The 16804-nt window shown below is 40.4% G+C and overlaps 1 protein-coding gene across 1 annotated transcript; it reads left to right on the top strand.

The window, feature by feature from the left end:
- Nucleotides 1–4976: 4976 nt before the first annotated feature.
- Nucleotides 4977–10832, top strand: CAMK4 (calcium/calmodulin-dependent protein kinase IV; the record flags this gene model as incomplete). Its single annotated transcript, XM_009872118.1, has 3 exons — nucleotides 4977–5103; nucleotides 7187–7339; nucleotides 10154–10832. Coding segments are annotated over 3 exons (445 nt in total), but the record flags the coding sequence as incomplete, so codon positions are not given.
- Nucleotides 10833–16804: the final 5972 nt, after the last annotated feature.

Raw genomic sequence — 16804 nt, 5'->3', positions numbered from 1 at the left:
TGTGTTCAGTTTTGGACACCTCAGTATAAGAAAGATATCGAGGTGATGGAGTGAGTGCAGAGGAGGGCAACAAAGCTGGTGAAGGGGCTGGAGAACAGACCTTATGAGGAGCGATTGAGGGAGCTGGGTCTGTTCAGTTTGATGAAGAGGAGGCTGAGGGGGGACCTCATCATGCTCTACAATTGCTTGAAAGGACATTGTAGAGAGGTTGGCTCTGGTCTCACAGGTAATTAGGGTCAGAACCAGGGGGAATGGTGTCAAGTTGCAACAGGGCAAGTTTAGGCTGGACATTAGGAAGAAATTCTTCACAGAAAGAGTGGTCAGACACTGGAACAGACTGCCTAGGGAGGTGGTTGAGTCACCATCCCCAGATGTGTTTAAGTGTTGCTTAGATGTGGTGTTGGGTGATATGGTTTAGGGGTGAACTTGTAGTGTAGGGTTAATGGTTGGACTTGATGATCCCAAGGGTCTTTTCCAACCTGAGTTGCTCTATGATTCTATGATTCTATGATTTTACTCCTAAAAAATGGATCTCCTGTGTAGGCCCTTTGTCCTTACTATGTTTTATGGCAAAGACGGCCTTCAGAAGGCTTTGAATTATATTCCTCCCTTTCTGAAAATCTTCTTCCACTATGTTGCCCCATATGATAATGTCGCTGATGTACTACAGATGTTCTGGAGCTTCCCCCTGTTCCAGGGCAGTATGGATCAGTCTGTGGCAAATGGTGGAGCTGTGTTTCCACCCCTGCGGCAGTCGATGCCAGGTGTACTGGATGCCCCTCCAAGTAAAGGCAAACTATGGCCTGCACTCTGCTGCCAGAGGGACTGAGGAAAATGCATTAGTGATATCAATGGTGGTGGTACCATTTTGCAGCCTTTGACTCTAGCTCATATGGCAGCTCGAGCATGTCTGGCACAGCAGCACTCACTGGTGGTGACCCCTTTTCCAGAGTTGATAAATATCATCTCAGGAAATTCATTAACTAGATAGTGTATAACACAAGTAATGTGCAGCACAGATATCTAACCAACTGCACAGCCCCTGCACATCCTGAGCTTTTGGGGGAGGGGGGAGAGAGAGAGAGACACCTGGCCTTGCCAGTTCCCTCTACCCCTCCTGTGGGGTAGACACCCCCAGGATGGTGGTATATATCCTTGGCTAGTGACTAGTTGGCTAAGCTATCCCACTTGTGCCCCTGGCCAGCTGTAAGCGAAAATTAACCCTATCCTAGCTGAAGCCAGTACAACTTGCTTAATTATTCAACAACGGAGGGATAGCTGTTACACTTGAAACTGCGAGCCTTCCTTAAGCAGAAACTGCTTTCAAGTGCAGGCAAGCTCCAAGTGACAACACGCAGCAGCTTGCTATTTGAATATATGGAGTGGCATTTGCTATGTGCAGCCTTTCAAAACCTTCCAGGTGTTCAGGAGTTGCTCCCAAGCCACATCAAACTTCTGAACTGGTGTAAACACAAGCATGTGAGCTCCTCCTCTAGGTGGGACACTACCAGTACAGATAGTCTCTACTTCTTCCTTCTTCTATTCCCTTCCTCCCCCACTCTCAAAATCCAATTTGACCTACAGGAACAAGCCAGGCAAAAAAGGTGCTAGTCAAATGCACTTTAGTATCTCTTCCGTTTAGCTTTAACAATATTCCACATTTAAAACTCTTCTGTTGAGTAAAGCTTTGTAGATCAACATCTCTGATGATTTAGAAGCTGAGTCCAGAAAGTTACATGTACAGTAACTAACTCATGAATCCTGCAGCCTAAAGGATAGTATTGCATATCTCAGTGTCATAGTTTAGTAGAGGAAATGCACTTTGGTGCAGTTGAAAAAATACATTTCTCTGTGAGCCTGCAAAATAGAGTGGATGTAAGAGCTAATTACCATGCTACAGAAGACATGCCTAGAACTGTATCTTCTCCCCAGTGTGAAATGGATTTACCATATTATTACGAAAAACTTTGATGAATATTTTGACAGAACAATTATTCTTGAGGCAAATTATATTAAGACCTTGTTACGGTTTGAACTGGCTGCCCAGGCCGACAACAAAGAACCGCATAGCTGCTTGCTCACACCTCCCCTCATTCCTGTCACCTTAGGTATGAGAGGGAGAAAATTCAACAGAAAAGGCACAGGGACTGAGATTAAGACAGGGAGGGTTTGTTCACCACTCAAGGTCAAGGGCAAAAACCAGAGCAGACTTGGGGGGAAAAAGAGAAATTTAATTTACTACCATGAGTTTAACCAAATCAGCTAGATGAGAGTAAGAGAAAATAAATACAACCCAATCTTAAATACACTTTCCCCACACCTCGTTTCTTCTCAGCTCCCTCTGCTCCTCCATCAGTGCAAGGGGGGTTTGGGGGAAGGGATGTGGTCCATCTGGCCGTTACTCATTGTCCATGACCATTTCCTCCTTAGGAAAGAGGGCTCCTGGCAGTCTTGCCCAGCTGCCACATGGTGTCCATCTCAGGGAAGGCAATCCTCTCCCTCCACATGAGTCCTTCTCAGCAGTGTGGGACTGACCTTGGAGTCGCAGGGTGTTTTGGGTGCATCCTTCTGCTCCTGCACAGTCTCACTCGCCCCTGGCATGGGTCCTCCCCATACCACAGCATCCTGGACGTTTCGCCGCCATCAGTCTACTCGGTTCTCGGGCAATCATCCTGCCAACATCTCAGCACAAGACTCAGGAAAAATCTGCTCCAGCACCCTTCTTCGTCCCTCTTTTGTCCTTGCTAACCACTTTCTTTGTTGCTTTCCTCCCATCCTCCAAACAGGAAAACTCCCAAACACAAAAGACAGGACACAGAGACAAAGATACAAAAATAAAAAGAGGCTGTCGTACAGCTTTCCCCTCTAAAATATCTTGATTGCAGAGGCGCTGATTGGCCTTGTCTTGGCCAGAGGCAGATCTTACTTTTACCTGGATTTGGAGAGGCTCTCGAAGTTTTGCAAGAGTCATCCTCCGCAGCTCTCCCCTCTCTACTAAAAAACCTCTCCAGACACAAACATGTTAAAAAACTATTGATGATAACTGGCATAAATTCAGGGAAGCCATGTTTATAGTGGATTTCTAGTCCTTCTTTGTTCCTGCAACAGGTTAGAAATGCTACTGCAGATTTAAGATGCAGGTTGTGGTCAACAAAATCAGAGGCTTTGCCTGTAGTCAAAATTGCATTGATTTAAATAAAGGTGTTTTTTTACTAACTTACTTAAAAGGGCACAAAACACTGTCTGGTTATTTCTAATTGATTTTGATGCTGTTTACATTTATTTTTCTTTATTTGGTAGGTAACTGATTTAAAATTAATCAGTATAATAAAGTGAAATTTCATAACAAAATGTAATCAAGAGCAGTCATGCTGGGCCTTACTCTGGTTAAATTTATCTAATTTGAATTCACACCTCTATTTTTATTAATCTAATTTGGCATGTAAGCAAAAAATCTGCTGAAATGGAATTTTTTTAGGTAGAAGCGTATCCATAGAAATTTGTTGATAAGACAACTATAGCTGATAATAGTGAGTTACAATGAAAATATTTTCAGGAGTAAATAGAGAATCGCTTAGAAAGCTTCTAACACAGTCACAGCATGGTCTCACTCTATGTCATCAGTTACCTGGTATCCAAAAGCCAGTTTTGGCTCAACCAGTTAGTGGCCCAACAACTCTGCTCAGCAAAGGTGCTCCGTGAGGATGGGAGCTGACCTGAAGCAAATGCAAAACTAGTGATGGGAGAGGCAGGGAAATGAGAGGACTGTGACCAGCTCTCACCTACTGAAGCACACAGTATTTGGAAGTTGGATCCTTGTGTTTCAGTCCATCTCTGCGAGACTTGGAAAGAACACGCCCAGAATGTGCTTACAGTGAAGAGTGATACAGCTGTTCCACCCGTGGCTACACACTACTCTCCAAAACACATTTCTTTCTCGAACATCTTTGCATTTTCAGGACAGTAAGCATACTGATTTGGTTTAAAAATATAAAACAAAGTTAAAATATAAGGTTAAATTTTCTAGGTTTGTTGGTGTCTTGCTCTTTACAGTCTGCTGTTGTTTTTCTGTCATATCGTTGCTTGTCGAATCTTCTGGAGGCAGAGTAGCGGGTAGACTTTCTGTTTAGCTCAACACTTCGTGGTTGAATAGGGAATTCTGTTTAAAAGTTCTGATTATCTGTGAAGGCGTCATTAAAGTGCACTGAAGTGACAAAACATTATGTAAATGGAAACCACTTCTATGAGTTTGCTTTGCCCAGGGCCAGCAGTGTGGACATGTGTCAGGATCTGTATCATCCAGTATATTCATAAATGCAGTCATTACTGAGATTACAGAATTTCTTGATAATCTGCTGGTTACTTAAGTAAAGATGAGAGCTTAAGCCAAGACACCTCAGGAAAGAGTTACAGGGATTCTGATAATTGCTCTGTGAACATGTTAACTCTGTGTTTGTAAACAATGCAAAAAAAAAGCAGATCCAAGTCAGGAATTGATAGGAAGAAAGTGGAGATTAAAATAGAAAACATCATTATGCTAGTCTGCAACTCTCTAGTATGCTCACACTGAATCATGTTTGCATATGCGTCAAAAAGATGCATTACTAGAGAAGACTTAACAGGAGAGAGCAGGGATGAGCAAAGGTTTCAGACTGAGAGATGACTAAATAGTCCAAGGGACTTCGGCCTGAGACTAACAGAGTGAAGAGCTGCTAGAAAATATTTGTTGGCATGTGGAAAGCAAACATGTGTCAGCTGTTGCGTGACTACTCTAATGCTAAATCCCTATATCAATAGTTCCAACTACAGACATGTGAAAATGGAAAATTTACATTTGATCAGCCTTTCCCAGTGCTTATAAATGCTTATTACCACACTTTGCTCAGCTCTGTAGAAGAAAGATAATACCAGGGACTGTTCCTAGCAACCCAAGACTGATTATCTTTGATAAATTTTTTTCTTTTTTATCTTTGCAGACTTTGTGGCTTTGAACCATTTTATGATGAAAGGGGAGATCAGTACATGTTTAAGAGAATCCTGAACTGTGAATATGACTTTGTGTCCCCCTGGTGGGATGATGTGTCTCTGAATGCCAAGGATTTAGTAAGTAAAGAAAAAATGAGACCAGAGCATCTTTGCTGATACGTGTTTGTCTAGGATCACTTCCAAGGAGAAAGAGAGTCCATTCTGGGGTGAAGGCAGAATAATAGGTTAATCAGTTGTTCATAAGGCTCTTTGCTTTTCTTCTTCTTATCTCTGCTATATTATGGTGCTCTTATATATCCCTTCTTAGTCCAGTGCTGTAGTTTTTCACTCAAAACCAGAGATGTTCAGGTCGTTCTGTGAACTAAGCTACAGATCTTTGACATTTGTTACAGTGTTCATGTATGCCTGCCTGTGATGCTTGCTCTGAGATGTTTCATTGCTCCTCTTTGCAGGGCAGCCACCATCAGGGGAACGTAGAAACAAGCCCTTTATTTTGTGCAGTTTTCAGGTATCACCTTTGGGGGAAGAATATAAAAAGGAGTGAAGCCACCCCCTCCCCACTTCTGCTGACAGTCTTTTTCTGTCCCTTTAAGCTTTTTCTCAGTAGTTGAGGAAAGACTCATTACTTTTAGATAAGGTCCATTAGCAAAATGCAAGGGCTGGCATGCTATCTGCACTGTATTCTTTACTATTGGATAAAGTAAACTTGGATCCAGGAGATACTGGTCTGCAAAGATAGGTGTGCTTCTGTTTGATTTTTAGGTAACAATCACTTGCAAAATTCACTTATTTCATTAGCACTGAAGACTCACATGCACAGTTCCATATTAGTTATACAAACTGCCGTAAAGTACTACATAACTAGTGTTTGTAGAAGGACTGTAGCAGTTCAAAGTACTTTTCTGTAGTAGATGTGCAGGGTTTTTTTAACATCAGAAAAGTATCATTTACTGCCCTGTGTCATCAAAACCTGAAAAACAGCAACTTTCAGCAAAGCTGCTCATTTTTTGTCTACAGAGAACTTTGATCCAAATTAATTCCTACCATTTTGCTACAGTAAAGCTTGGTTTCAGGTTTGAACACTGTACAGCAAGTTGAAGATAAGAATAAAGCCCATGAATCCCAAAACTCATGTTGCGAGCAGTTTTGGGATGTTCAGTTGAAGTGATTTGCTTCACTTGACCTCATCTGTAGATGCATAGCAGGTACTCATCCTGATGCCTGTTTTCTGGCCCTCACTTCAGGGCACTGTCTTTATTTAAGAATTCTTTGTAGGGAAGTTTCAGACAGCCATAAAGCAAGTCCTCTCCTCACACTTGAGCACATCACTTGCACTCTGCTCCATGAGGTTGTGCACTCAGGAGGGCTGCATAAATGTGGCTTTGCTGACTACAATCCATGTACTTCTTCAGTCCAACTTCACCCCTCTTTTTTTTTAAACATCACTTTTCCTGACTGGACACACTTTGTGCCCAGCAGTTTTTACTTTTCTGTTCATGTGTACTTGATATTTTATGGTCACTGGAAAGAAGCATTGCGTTTGTGATGTACCTGGCAGTGAGTGCAGGGTACAAGTCTGTATGAGTTGCATATACTAGAGTTTAAACTTTCTAATCCAGTTTAAGCCTCATCTAAACCCAAAAGTGGGGATACTGCTAAAAGAACTGCCTGACTGGTGGTATTTTGACAATCTCTTAGGGTTTATGTAATAATTCAGTCATACGAGAGCCTGTGGTGGATACATGTCAGCTGCATTATTATGTACTCTTAGAAATGTTGGTAACCAGTTGATTCTTTTTAGTGCTCCTCCTGGATTACTGCATCTTGTCTTGTCTTGTCTTGCCTTGTCTTGTCTTGTCTTGTCTTGTCTTGTCTTGTCTTGTCTTGTCTTGTCTTGTCTTGTCTTGTCTTGTCTTCTCTTCTCTTCTCTTCTCTTCTCTTCTCTTCTCTTCTCTTCTCTTCTCTTTTCTCTTCTCTTCCTGTACTCTTCTGCCTTATTTGCTGTGTTATTCAGATGTTATTTATGGAGGGCCAAGAAATGCCAGAAACAAAATATGTGCAAAGACCTGAATGCAAATTCTTCTTGGTTTCTTGGAATGTGTTTCACCAAACCAATACTAAAGTCTCAAAATTCAAAGCTCAGTTAATATAAATGAAGAATAAGGTTAACAATCTTCTGACTTTCTTTGTTGTGATGCAGGTGAAAAAGTTGATTGTTTTAGACCCCAAGAAACGTCTCACCACTCTACAGGCTTTGCAGCACCCATGGGTCACAGGGAAGGCAGCAAACTTTGCACATATGGACAATGCACAGAAGAAACTTCAAGAATTTAATGCCCGGCGTAAACTTAAGGCAAGTGACTATATATAGTCTGTATTTTGACTATGAAAGCATGGAACTAAATTAGTGGCCTTACAGAAACCTTGCACACTTTTCAGGACAACATTCCATAGTGTTCTGGAAGCTTTTTATTTAAAATGACTGATGAAGATGGAAAAGGAAAAGCTGTTTTAGTCAATGTCTGCATCTAAACAAATAAAAATTTTTGAGGTTGGCTGAAAACTCTATCTACACAGACAGAACTGCTGAGGATGTACACAGCTTTTGTAACTTCCTTCCTTCCTTTCTTCCCTTCTTTCTTCTTTGCTTCTGTGCATGCTGTACTGATTGGGCATCCCTAGATTGCTGACCAGAAAAAACAAAATTCTGATGAGTTACTTCATGAGCATCCATAAATCTGGAAGATATTTAGTTCGCTATAGCATGTTTTGATCTGTAAGCCACCCTCAGTTTCTATACCTGTCAATATAAAACAGGAGCTTAAGTCATCTTTCTGTATGATCTAGAGCATTGCAGATGTGTAGGTCTATAAAATGTGTGGTTTGAGATAAATAAGCCCCAAGGACGCAAATGTGCAATAGCACTCTGTATCTGTAAATTAAGCACTATAATGCAGAAGTGCAAGTGGGACCTGTGCTGAAAATAATATTAGGTTCTATGTCACCTGTATGCTCCTTTTCCATCTAGTTTACGTATTTATCATGAGAAGAAGCAGGGAAGCATTTTTAGGTGCAAAAAGCAGGCAGCTGGGCATTTAATTGCCATAACATTGAGAAACTTTCTTCTCCCCTGTTGTCTTCTTCAGTTCTTAAAGATTCGTGTCTGCTTAGGAGAGACTTCGGCACAGAAATAATTGCCAAGAGCTACACTGAATCTGGCCGTGTAGCCTGGAGGAGTAAAAGTAAAAGGTATCTTGTCTGAGAGCTTTACAGCCCCAATGCAAAACCAAATCCACAAACAATGACTCTTAAGGTTGTTTTTGCTCCTTTTTCAGTATTATTAGGGACATGACAGGGAATCTCTATAGGGTAAAGAAAATATTTTTATTATTTACAAAGGTCTCAGACACTGTAGATATAATTCAAAGTAATGCTTTGCACATGCAGAACTGAATAAATGTGTCTATGAACATCGTTCAGAAAGATTTCTGTAGCATTACAGCAGGATTGCTGTATATTCAGTGAAGATGCTGTGCAATGCTGTCATATCAGCATGATTTCAGAGCATGAGCAGAGTCATAAATTTCATAATTTCTGAGTGAGCTGGTACATTTCCTCCCCAGGAGGTCACAGAGAAATGTGTGTGCTTTTCATATGTTTTGATTTTGACTGTCTTTATATTTTACACCTTTGATCTTTGATCACCAACCAGATTTTTCTGCAGCCCATTTTGTTCAGATCTCCATAGTCAACCAATTTATACTTCAGTATTTAAAAGCAGTTCCTTTTTATAATTTTATTTCCTCATTGCTTTTCTAATAAAAATTAAATGACCTCCCATTATTAAGAGCATTATCTGGAGTTATCAATTATTGTGGAGTTAATAGTTTTATACATATATATGTATAAAATGAAGCATAAATTTTTAGGCAATTAATTCCTGTCCAAAAAAGTTAGACCAAAGTGGAAAACCATGTAGTGAATACATGCTTTAGTTGTTATTTTGTTAGAAGAGTATAAAATAACCCTCTTTTTCCCACCATATGAGTCCAGCAGCCAGCTTTGTTCGTATATAATAACTCTAATCTCAGTGATAACTAATCTCAGTGATAACTCTAATCTCAGTGATGCTTTGTTTTTTTAATAGATTGTGTTAAATTTGTTTAATAAACACCCACATGGCTACTGAGAGTAAATTAAAACTGTCTACATTTTAATATCATTGAGCAGCCTATTCTGTTTGTAACCTGTGGTCTGAAGTCCACTAATGTGGATATCCTTTAAGGGTCTTGATTCTCACTTCCAAAATTATTGCCATTTTTATTGATTTATGTCTTGTACTTTCACTTCATATCCTACATTGGCTGATTCTTCTGTTCTTCTTTCTTGCTGCTGTTCATGTAGCCTGGTTTTCCGCAAGATTTTTTTTTTTTTTGCATGATTACCTTGCCAAACCATCCACAAGTCTTGCTATACTCCTTATCCCTTCCTGCAGACCTGCTTCTTCTGTGATACCTAAGTAAAAAGCTACCCAAGTCAGAAATAGAATTGTCATACATTTCTCTTCATCACTTCAGCGTTTGTTTTTTTGGACAATACAACTCTTCAAGGCAAGGGCTAAGATAATGCATGTCTTCATTTTGTCCCATTTTGTGTGATATGAGAGCATATGCCCAATGTGTATTTATACATAGAAAGTTACCTGTATGCTCTGCACCATTGTGCTTCGTATATGCAGTAGTGATAAATGTGGTTTGTAGTGATAAATATTGTTTCCCTCTGTGAACTTTTCATGGAACAATCACTGATAATTCTGTTATTATCATGACAGAAGAGAGTTTTCTTTTGGCCTTCTAACTTCAGCACAGGAGATCCGAAGTAATTTCTGAAAGAAAATGTAACATTTCACATGAAAAAAAAAAAACAAACCAAAAAACATTCATGTTGGCCAATTTACAGCCAATTGTTGTTGAAAACAACAATTTTAAGCCTCCATCTGGTATTTCAGGAAGCCTTTTGAATCTTTCCAGGCCCAGGCAGGTATCTGAATGTGACATTATCATGAAGACTAAAATGAGGTTAGATTCCTGAATGGGATGGTGCTAAGGCTGCAGTGCTGACACACCATGTCCTTTAAGGAATGTTTGCTTGATCTTCTCTTTCACAGGCTGCAGTAAAAGCTGTGGTGGCATCTACTCGCCTCGGCAGTGCCAGCGGTCACAGCACGCATGATAGTAACAAGCCCAGCCGTAACCCGTCTCCTGTCCACGACAGCAAACCCGAAGAGAAACCCACTCAGGAAGCAGAAGCAGCTCCAGAAGAAATGTCTTAGGTCGATGTGCTTCCTTGTTCCAGCTGAGATCTGTCATTTCATACACCAGCTAATTTGTCATTCAGCAAGAGAGATTCGTAAGCTTGGCCTCTCTGGTTCTGCTTTGGGGTGCCAAATGCACTGGCTGGTGATCCTACCTTCAATGCATGTGACTGCTTATGAAAATAGTAAACTGTTCCATAAGGCATGTCATGGAAACAGTGTTATTTGCAGTAATACCGGCAGGTGAAAACATGGGGATAAAATAACTACCTACCGTAGTGCATATACTTCATATACATCTATCCAGTGTTTCTAGATGGCATTTGAAACAAAATACTATAGAATTTGGTTTTATGAAAGTAGGTGTCTTCTGTATGTTGTGAGTTTCTTTGAACTGGTTCTTTCCAGATACATAATCCGGCATTCGACAAAATGGAAGGAAATACCAAATCAATGCTTTTAAAACTGATGTATGAAATAATGCTTTTCATCTGTAAAATTCAAAAATATTTGGGGATTTATAGGCAAAAAACATTCCACTACTTCTGGGAAGAAATCGAAATGTTAGTTCCACTGGGCATGAAAATGTATGTTCCTCAAATTTGTGTTGAGAATGCCTTATTCTGACTTTTCCTGTTTGTATACAGTATTTTAATGATAACTGAAATTACTCAGATTTCTGCCATTTCATTTTCTAGTAAAGTGGTAGCAAAACAAATTGATAGACTAAAAGAGGATTAGAGTAGATGAAAATTTTTGAAATATCATTATATTTATTCATTAATTTCTAAACTGTGCATCTAGAAGACCTTTTTTTAGGGCTTAAGGGAATAATCTGCAATTATACAACTTGCAAGTGCTTGAAGGAAGCTATTCCATAACTTACCAGTTTTGCTCTGGGGCATCCTGTACAAGGTCTGGGAGCAAGCAGTGTAGTCTAGTTGCTTCCAAGGTGGTCTAACCTCATGAGTAACCATTTTCCACTTGTCATCATAATTAGTCCAGCTTTTGCTAACAAAGTACCCATCCTGTAAAGTGACCCACCATCACAGATCTTGCATCCACCCAGAACTCCTGTGTCTTAAGTTAAAAGCTGTGTGCATGGATCAGCTTGCAAAACTAGGATCAGGCTCTTCAGCTATCTTGACTTTTTGGTTGAAAATAATTGATAGGAGTTGAAAAACTAACATGCATTAGTACGCATGACCATTTACATTTGTTTGTTATCACTTTGGTAGCATGTGAATTTCCTGTTATTGATGTATTGCAGAAGTGGTAAAATGAACCTGATGGACCTGATGGCATTTGTGTTTGTTAAACTTTTTAAAAATAAGAGTAACCTAACACCCTAATACACTCAACATTCTTTTTTTTGCTTTGTTTTTATGTTACATAAGGCATTGTACAAGTTGCCTTGAAAAAAATATATTGGCCACTGAAAGAGCAAGTCATTAATAAAACATTCAGTAGCTACGCTTCTTGATGAAATTAAAGGGTAATGTGATGGTATTCATATGGCAGATTTGATAAATAAAACGTAATCTAGATTAATATAAAAAGAAAAATTAAAGATACTAGGTGAGAATGAATGTATTCTACTTGAGATTTTTTGTCCATTTCTTATAATTCCTCAACCTTGTACAAAAAGGCTTGCCAATTAAGCACAGCTGAAAATACGTGCATTCATCCTTTTCCCAGGCAACACTCTTTGAGGTCAGCTGAAAGATCTTGTGGGGTCATGGCAACTTTGAACAGGCCAACAAGACACTTTTGCAGATTTTTGTTTGAAAACAAATGCATAAGACTAATCACTTTGGAGAAAGTGATAGGTACCTCCCTCCACCTGTCTCACTTTTTACTATCCTTCTTATTTTCTGTGAGGTGACCGCAGGATGAATGCATTTCTTAGCCACAGGTCCTAGTTAGAGTGGTAAAACCATCAGAGTTTGGATAGTTGGGAGGGTTGGCAGGAAGGGTTGGATTTCTGTAATGTTTCCTCCTTCATTTGGGATAGTCGCTTCTGCAGAAGTGGAGCCGGCTGCACGGTCATTGTGCATCTATGAGTGCTTAAGCAAAAATAGCTTCCTCTGAGGCATGATTTACTGAGCTGAAAACTAGTCCTCAGTGATTCTTGAAAGGCATTCTTTGTTAAGTTATACCGTAGCATATCATAAATATGAACTGATGCCATGCAAGTGGAGACCTCTCTGTGACATCATGGTCTTGGAGGTGGCTCAGTCTTGTGCATAGGCACTTTGAGGCTTCAGGATTTTTTGCTTACTGTTCTTTTATTATGCTTAATATGAAACAACCAGGTTGTCTGTGCTGAATGAATTACCAATATGTGACTCAGTAAAGTAGTGTGCCTGGCTTGTATGACAAAACTATACAGAAGGAAGAGCAGCACTAGGGTGTATGCATGTAACTGAAGAAAGGAGTGTTACTTGCACTGCCTTTGTCTGAAAAATCACATCCCAGTGGCATCTTCCATAATTCAGACTTGGGAGTGCAACACCAGTGTCTGACTGTGGACTAGTGGACCAGTTCCACATCTGTGGTTATAACCATGTAAAAAATTACTGATGCTTTTTTCCATTGAAATACTAAGCTGTTAAGTTCTAAAAATGTTCAGCATATTAGCAAAGTACTTCAAGTACAAGAGGGCAACCTTGTTATCTTTTTGAAGTGTTTGAACTTACAAAGTCTTTTCCTTCAGAGGCTGTTTGTGATATTAGACAACTGAAGTCTAGTATGTGAGAGCCAGGATAGGATCTGATGGTGGTTAAATGGCCAAGGATGTCTTGCCTTTGTGCAACAACATGGGCTTTCACAAGTTCAGAAAGATTCACTCCAAAGTAGAACAGATTTCCAGTCATTTTGAACACTTTTACTTTTACTGTGATTTTTTGGATTCCACAGGAGATTATACTGCATGAACTGGTGTATTAGCTGAAGTTTGTGCTTTGCAATGTGCAAGCAACAGACATATCATAAATTTTCGACTGCGAAAGAATATCATGGCAAAAGTTTGTGGTACAGCGTGTACTTCAGGAGGAAGGTACTAATGGCTCTGTGCCCTTGAGCAAGCAGACCGTCAGGCATGTAGAGAGGAATGACAAATACTGCCCAGTGTTCCCTTGGCAATCACCCTATGCCTCAGTGAATAAAGCTTAAAAACAGTAATCAAAAAATTTTCAAAGGGGCTCAAGTCAGGAGGGAGTCCTAGGCTGGAGGCACCTTGGCCTCGGCACCTACCAAATAAAGATCCTTTTCCTACGACTCACACTGTGAGTGAAAAACAGACGCGGCTGGCAGCTATGAGGGAGCTGAAGACAGCACTGCTTTTTCTGCAGCTCAGCAGCAGGGAAAGGGAGCAGGATGCTAGGAGTTGTCAGTGCCCAGCTTAGCAGATGGATAGCAGTATCTGCTAACCAGCAAATGCAGGAGGATTGTGGAGAATAAACACCCATTTCCAAATAACTACTGGCAGCTGCCCCTCAGTTCCTGCATGCATCCCCAGGCATCCTGTTACACGGAGCCCTGCAGTGCAGCTCTCTGGGAATTTTTCAAGAGCGGCCTATGAAAATGTAGAGTGGAGAGCTCCCAGCAGATCCTTGCTGAGCGTCCCGCATGTTGCCTGCTGACAGAGTGATGGTCACTCATGTGTCTCAGCACAGGGCCTTGATATGTGGCTTGTGTAGAGACTGTGTGTTTCTCCTGGTGCAGAACTCAGTTTTGTGTGTGTGCATTGTTGCTGCTCACATTACACGTGTATAGTTCATGTGGGCGTTGCATTCAAGCAAAGCATTTTCTTATATGGGAGAAAAGCGGGAATGAGGCTCACCAAGCAAGACGCAGTTAGACCTACAGCACAACGGCAGGGATAAGAGCAGGCCTGAATATACCAAAGGTAAACTAAGAGACAGCTCAGGATGTCCTTAAAGTTACTTCATAAAACAATAATAGCTCAAAGAATGTCCTTTCTTCCCTTTCAGAGTAATTTTAGTTAGAACATACAACCACAAGAGAGTTAATTCTCTTTTTGTATAAAAAAATGTAGCTTTACTGATAAGTCCCTGCACAATACCATGTTGCATTGAACAAAAACCTACAGCTGCATTGCAAAATAAGACGAATATAGGATAATAAACTGTGAAGAGTAAAATAATTACTTAGTCTAGTTATATCTGGAATGTAAAGATCTTAGTTCCAGAACATGTATAAACTTTCCTGACAAGAGTCTAGGTTCTCCCTATAAGGAAAATTTTGCTCTGTGTCTGGAAGGTAAAGCTTCTGGCCCAAGTAATTCAGTGAAGATTAAAGTAGCGCTAGTGGAGATGTGGAGATCGTGTCTCAGAGTGTGAATCATCTAACTTAGATAAGGATGGAATGATGTATGTGCATATAACTAAAAACTCAGCAAAAGCAAAAGAAAAAAACCCAAACTAACAACAAAAACCAAACGGCCATGGATTGGATGCTTTTCTACGTCTCCAGAATGGAACAGAGAGCATGAACACAGTCATCAACTCATTTATTATTGGAAGGCATTCAAATAGTGTGGAGATAGGCATAATACAGAAGCAGGAACAGAATGAAATCGTCAAAGTGGCCCAATTCTGAACTTACCAATAACACTGTTATCAATAAAATTACCTCTTGAAAGAGCAGCAGAGACTGCTGAACTACTTCTAAGAGCCATGTCTGCATTAACAGTCGCAATAACCTTTTAAGCCATCTTTTGCCCTTTGCCATCATTACTTAGTTAGAACTCAAACTACAGTGTTTAACATTCTTCTGTACCTGCATCATCACCAGGTGAAATTCAGTGTATTGGATACCAAGGTATGGAAAATGAATGAATACAGTGGTACAGTTTTCTCCAGCTCTGGCTCCTCCATACCAAGACATAGGTGGGAAAAGAGTGCTTCAGAGCCCTTGTCCTTTCACATGTTCAGAACGCAAGCTGAAGTGGGATGGTAACACAAGCACAGCATTTTGGGATGGGTTAGAGCTGCCCTAAACGGCACTAGAGGCCCCTGCACAGTGATGCTCCATCCACAGTATATGTGACCAAAAACTACTACAGCTCTAAATTTGTATATCAGGAAGATGTTTATTGGCCAATTTCTATTAGACAGTATGTGTTCACTCCTGTTAAGTAGTATAGATCTCCTCCTATAGTATGAGCTACTTCTTTCCTGTCCACCTGAAAAAATACAGCATTCCGGACCATTATATGGCAGTACATAAAAAGCAAAGCTTCCAAGAAAGGGATCTTTTCTGATTTTCCATTTGAAACCCTGGTTGCAAGAACAAGTCTTAGCATGCATTCATGACCAAATGGCTTGTTGTTTTTCTTCCCCTTTATGCTTCCTCTTTTTTCCTGGCCTGGGACCCCATGGGGCATCCAGAAAGAGCTGTTGCCTGCCAGTCACTGGGAGAAGAGCCATCTGACGCTTGGCAGGTTTCAGCTTCACTGCCCTGTTTCCCTTCTCAGGAGCCTGTACCTGCCTGACAGAAATAGGCCAATGCTGTGGAACAAATGCCAGACAGAACCAGAAAAAAACTCGACTTAGTTTCCCAATAGAAAATTAAGGCACCGGGGCTGATGTTGATACTTCGGCTATACAAGCTGCTAATGCTCAGGGTTCAGAGCAAAGGGGCACAAGAACACACCAAGTTCTGCTCCTCAGCACCAGGAAGTTTCCTTTATCAATGGCATCTTTTTCCTTCCATGAAGAAGAAGCAGCTTAGGTCAGTCCAAAGAAATACAGGCTTAGGAACTCTGAAATAGCAAAGTCAGTTCATAACATGCGGTCCCATTTGTTGTCTAGAACTGTAAATAATGATCAACCCTCGGTATCATCTGCCATGTCCTTTTGTGCTACTCCTTCTGAAAGAAAGCCAATCTAGGAAATTTAAATTAATTGTACACTAAGTCAATAGTTGTTCCCATGTCTCCTTGACAGTGCAGTGCTGAGGAAAGCTCTCCTCCAGTCCCTGTCAAAGTAATAGTATGGGGCACCACATTATTTGTGATGAGGTAATGTTTTTTTGATCTTGTCCAAAGTATACTTTCTCTCCCTCTTGGACAAGCGGAAGGAGCTGTAGGTTTTTCAGATATCCAGTGATCAAATTACCTGATCAAATTACCGTGCCTAACTAAACAAACAGGGTGTTTGAAGATTAAAGTGCAAAGACCCATGCTTGTATCTGAAATATTGCTGTTAAGGTCCATCTTACACTTCTACTTGAAGTTAACTGAAATAACTAGGCCCATTTAAATCAGTTGGCCTAGTTACAGAAATAAGGGCACTTGGGTGAGAGATTTTGCAGATTAAAGTACAGTTTTTACAGACATTAACCATAAAACCTTCCAAATGTTAGCTCCAAATAGCTGTGTTGCACTGTGAGAAGTTACAGTTACCGCATAGAATCATAGAATCATAGAATGACCTAGGCTGGAAGGGACCTTAGAGATCATCTAGTCCAATCTCCCTG

This window comes from Apaloderma vittatum, unplaced genomic scaffold (assembly GCF_000703405.1).
Source record: "Apaloderma vittatum isolate BGI_N311 unplaced genomic scaffold, ASM70340v1 scaffold11646, whole genome shotgun sequence".
Lineage (NCBI taxonomy): Eukaryota > Metazoa > Chordata > Aves > Trogoniformes > Trogonidae > Apaloderma > Apaloderma vittatum.
Note: the sequence above shows the minus strand (reverse complement) of the source record. Positions and strands in the feature narration are given on the sequence as shown.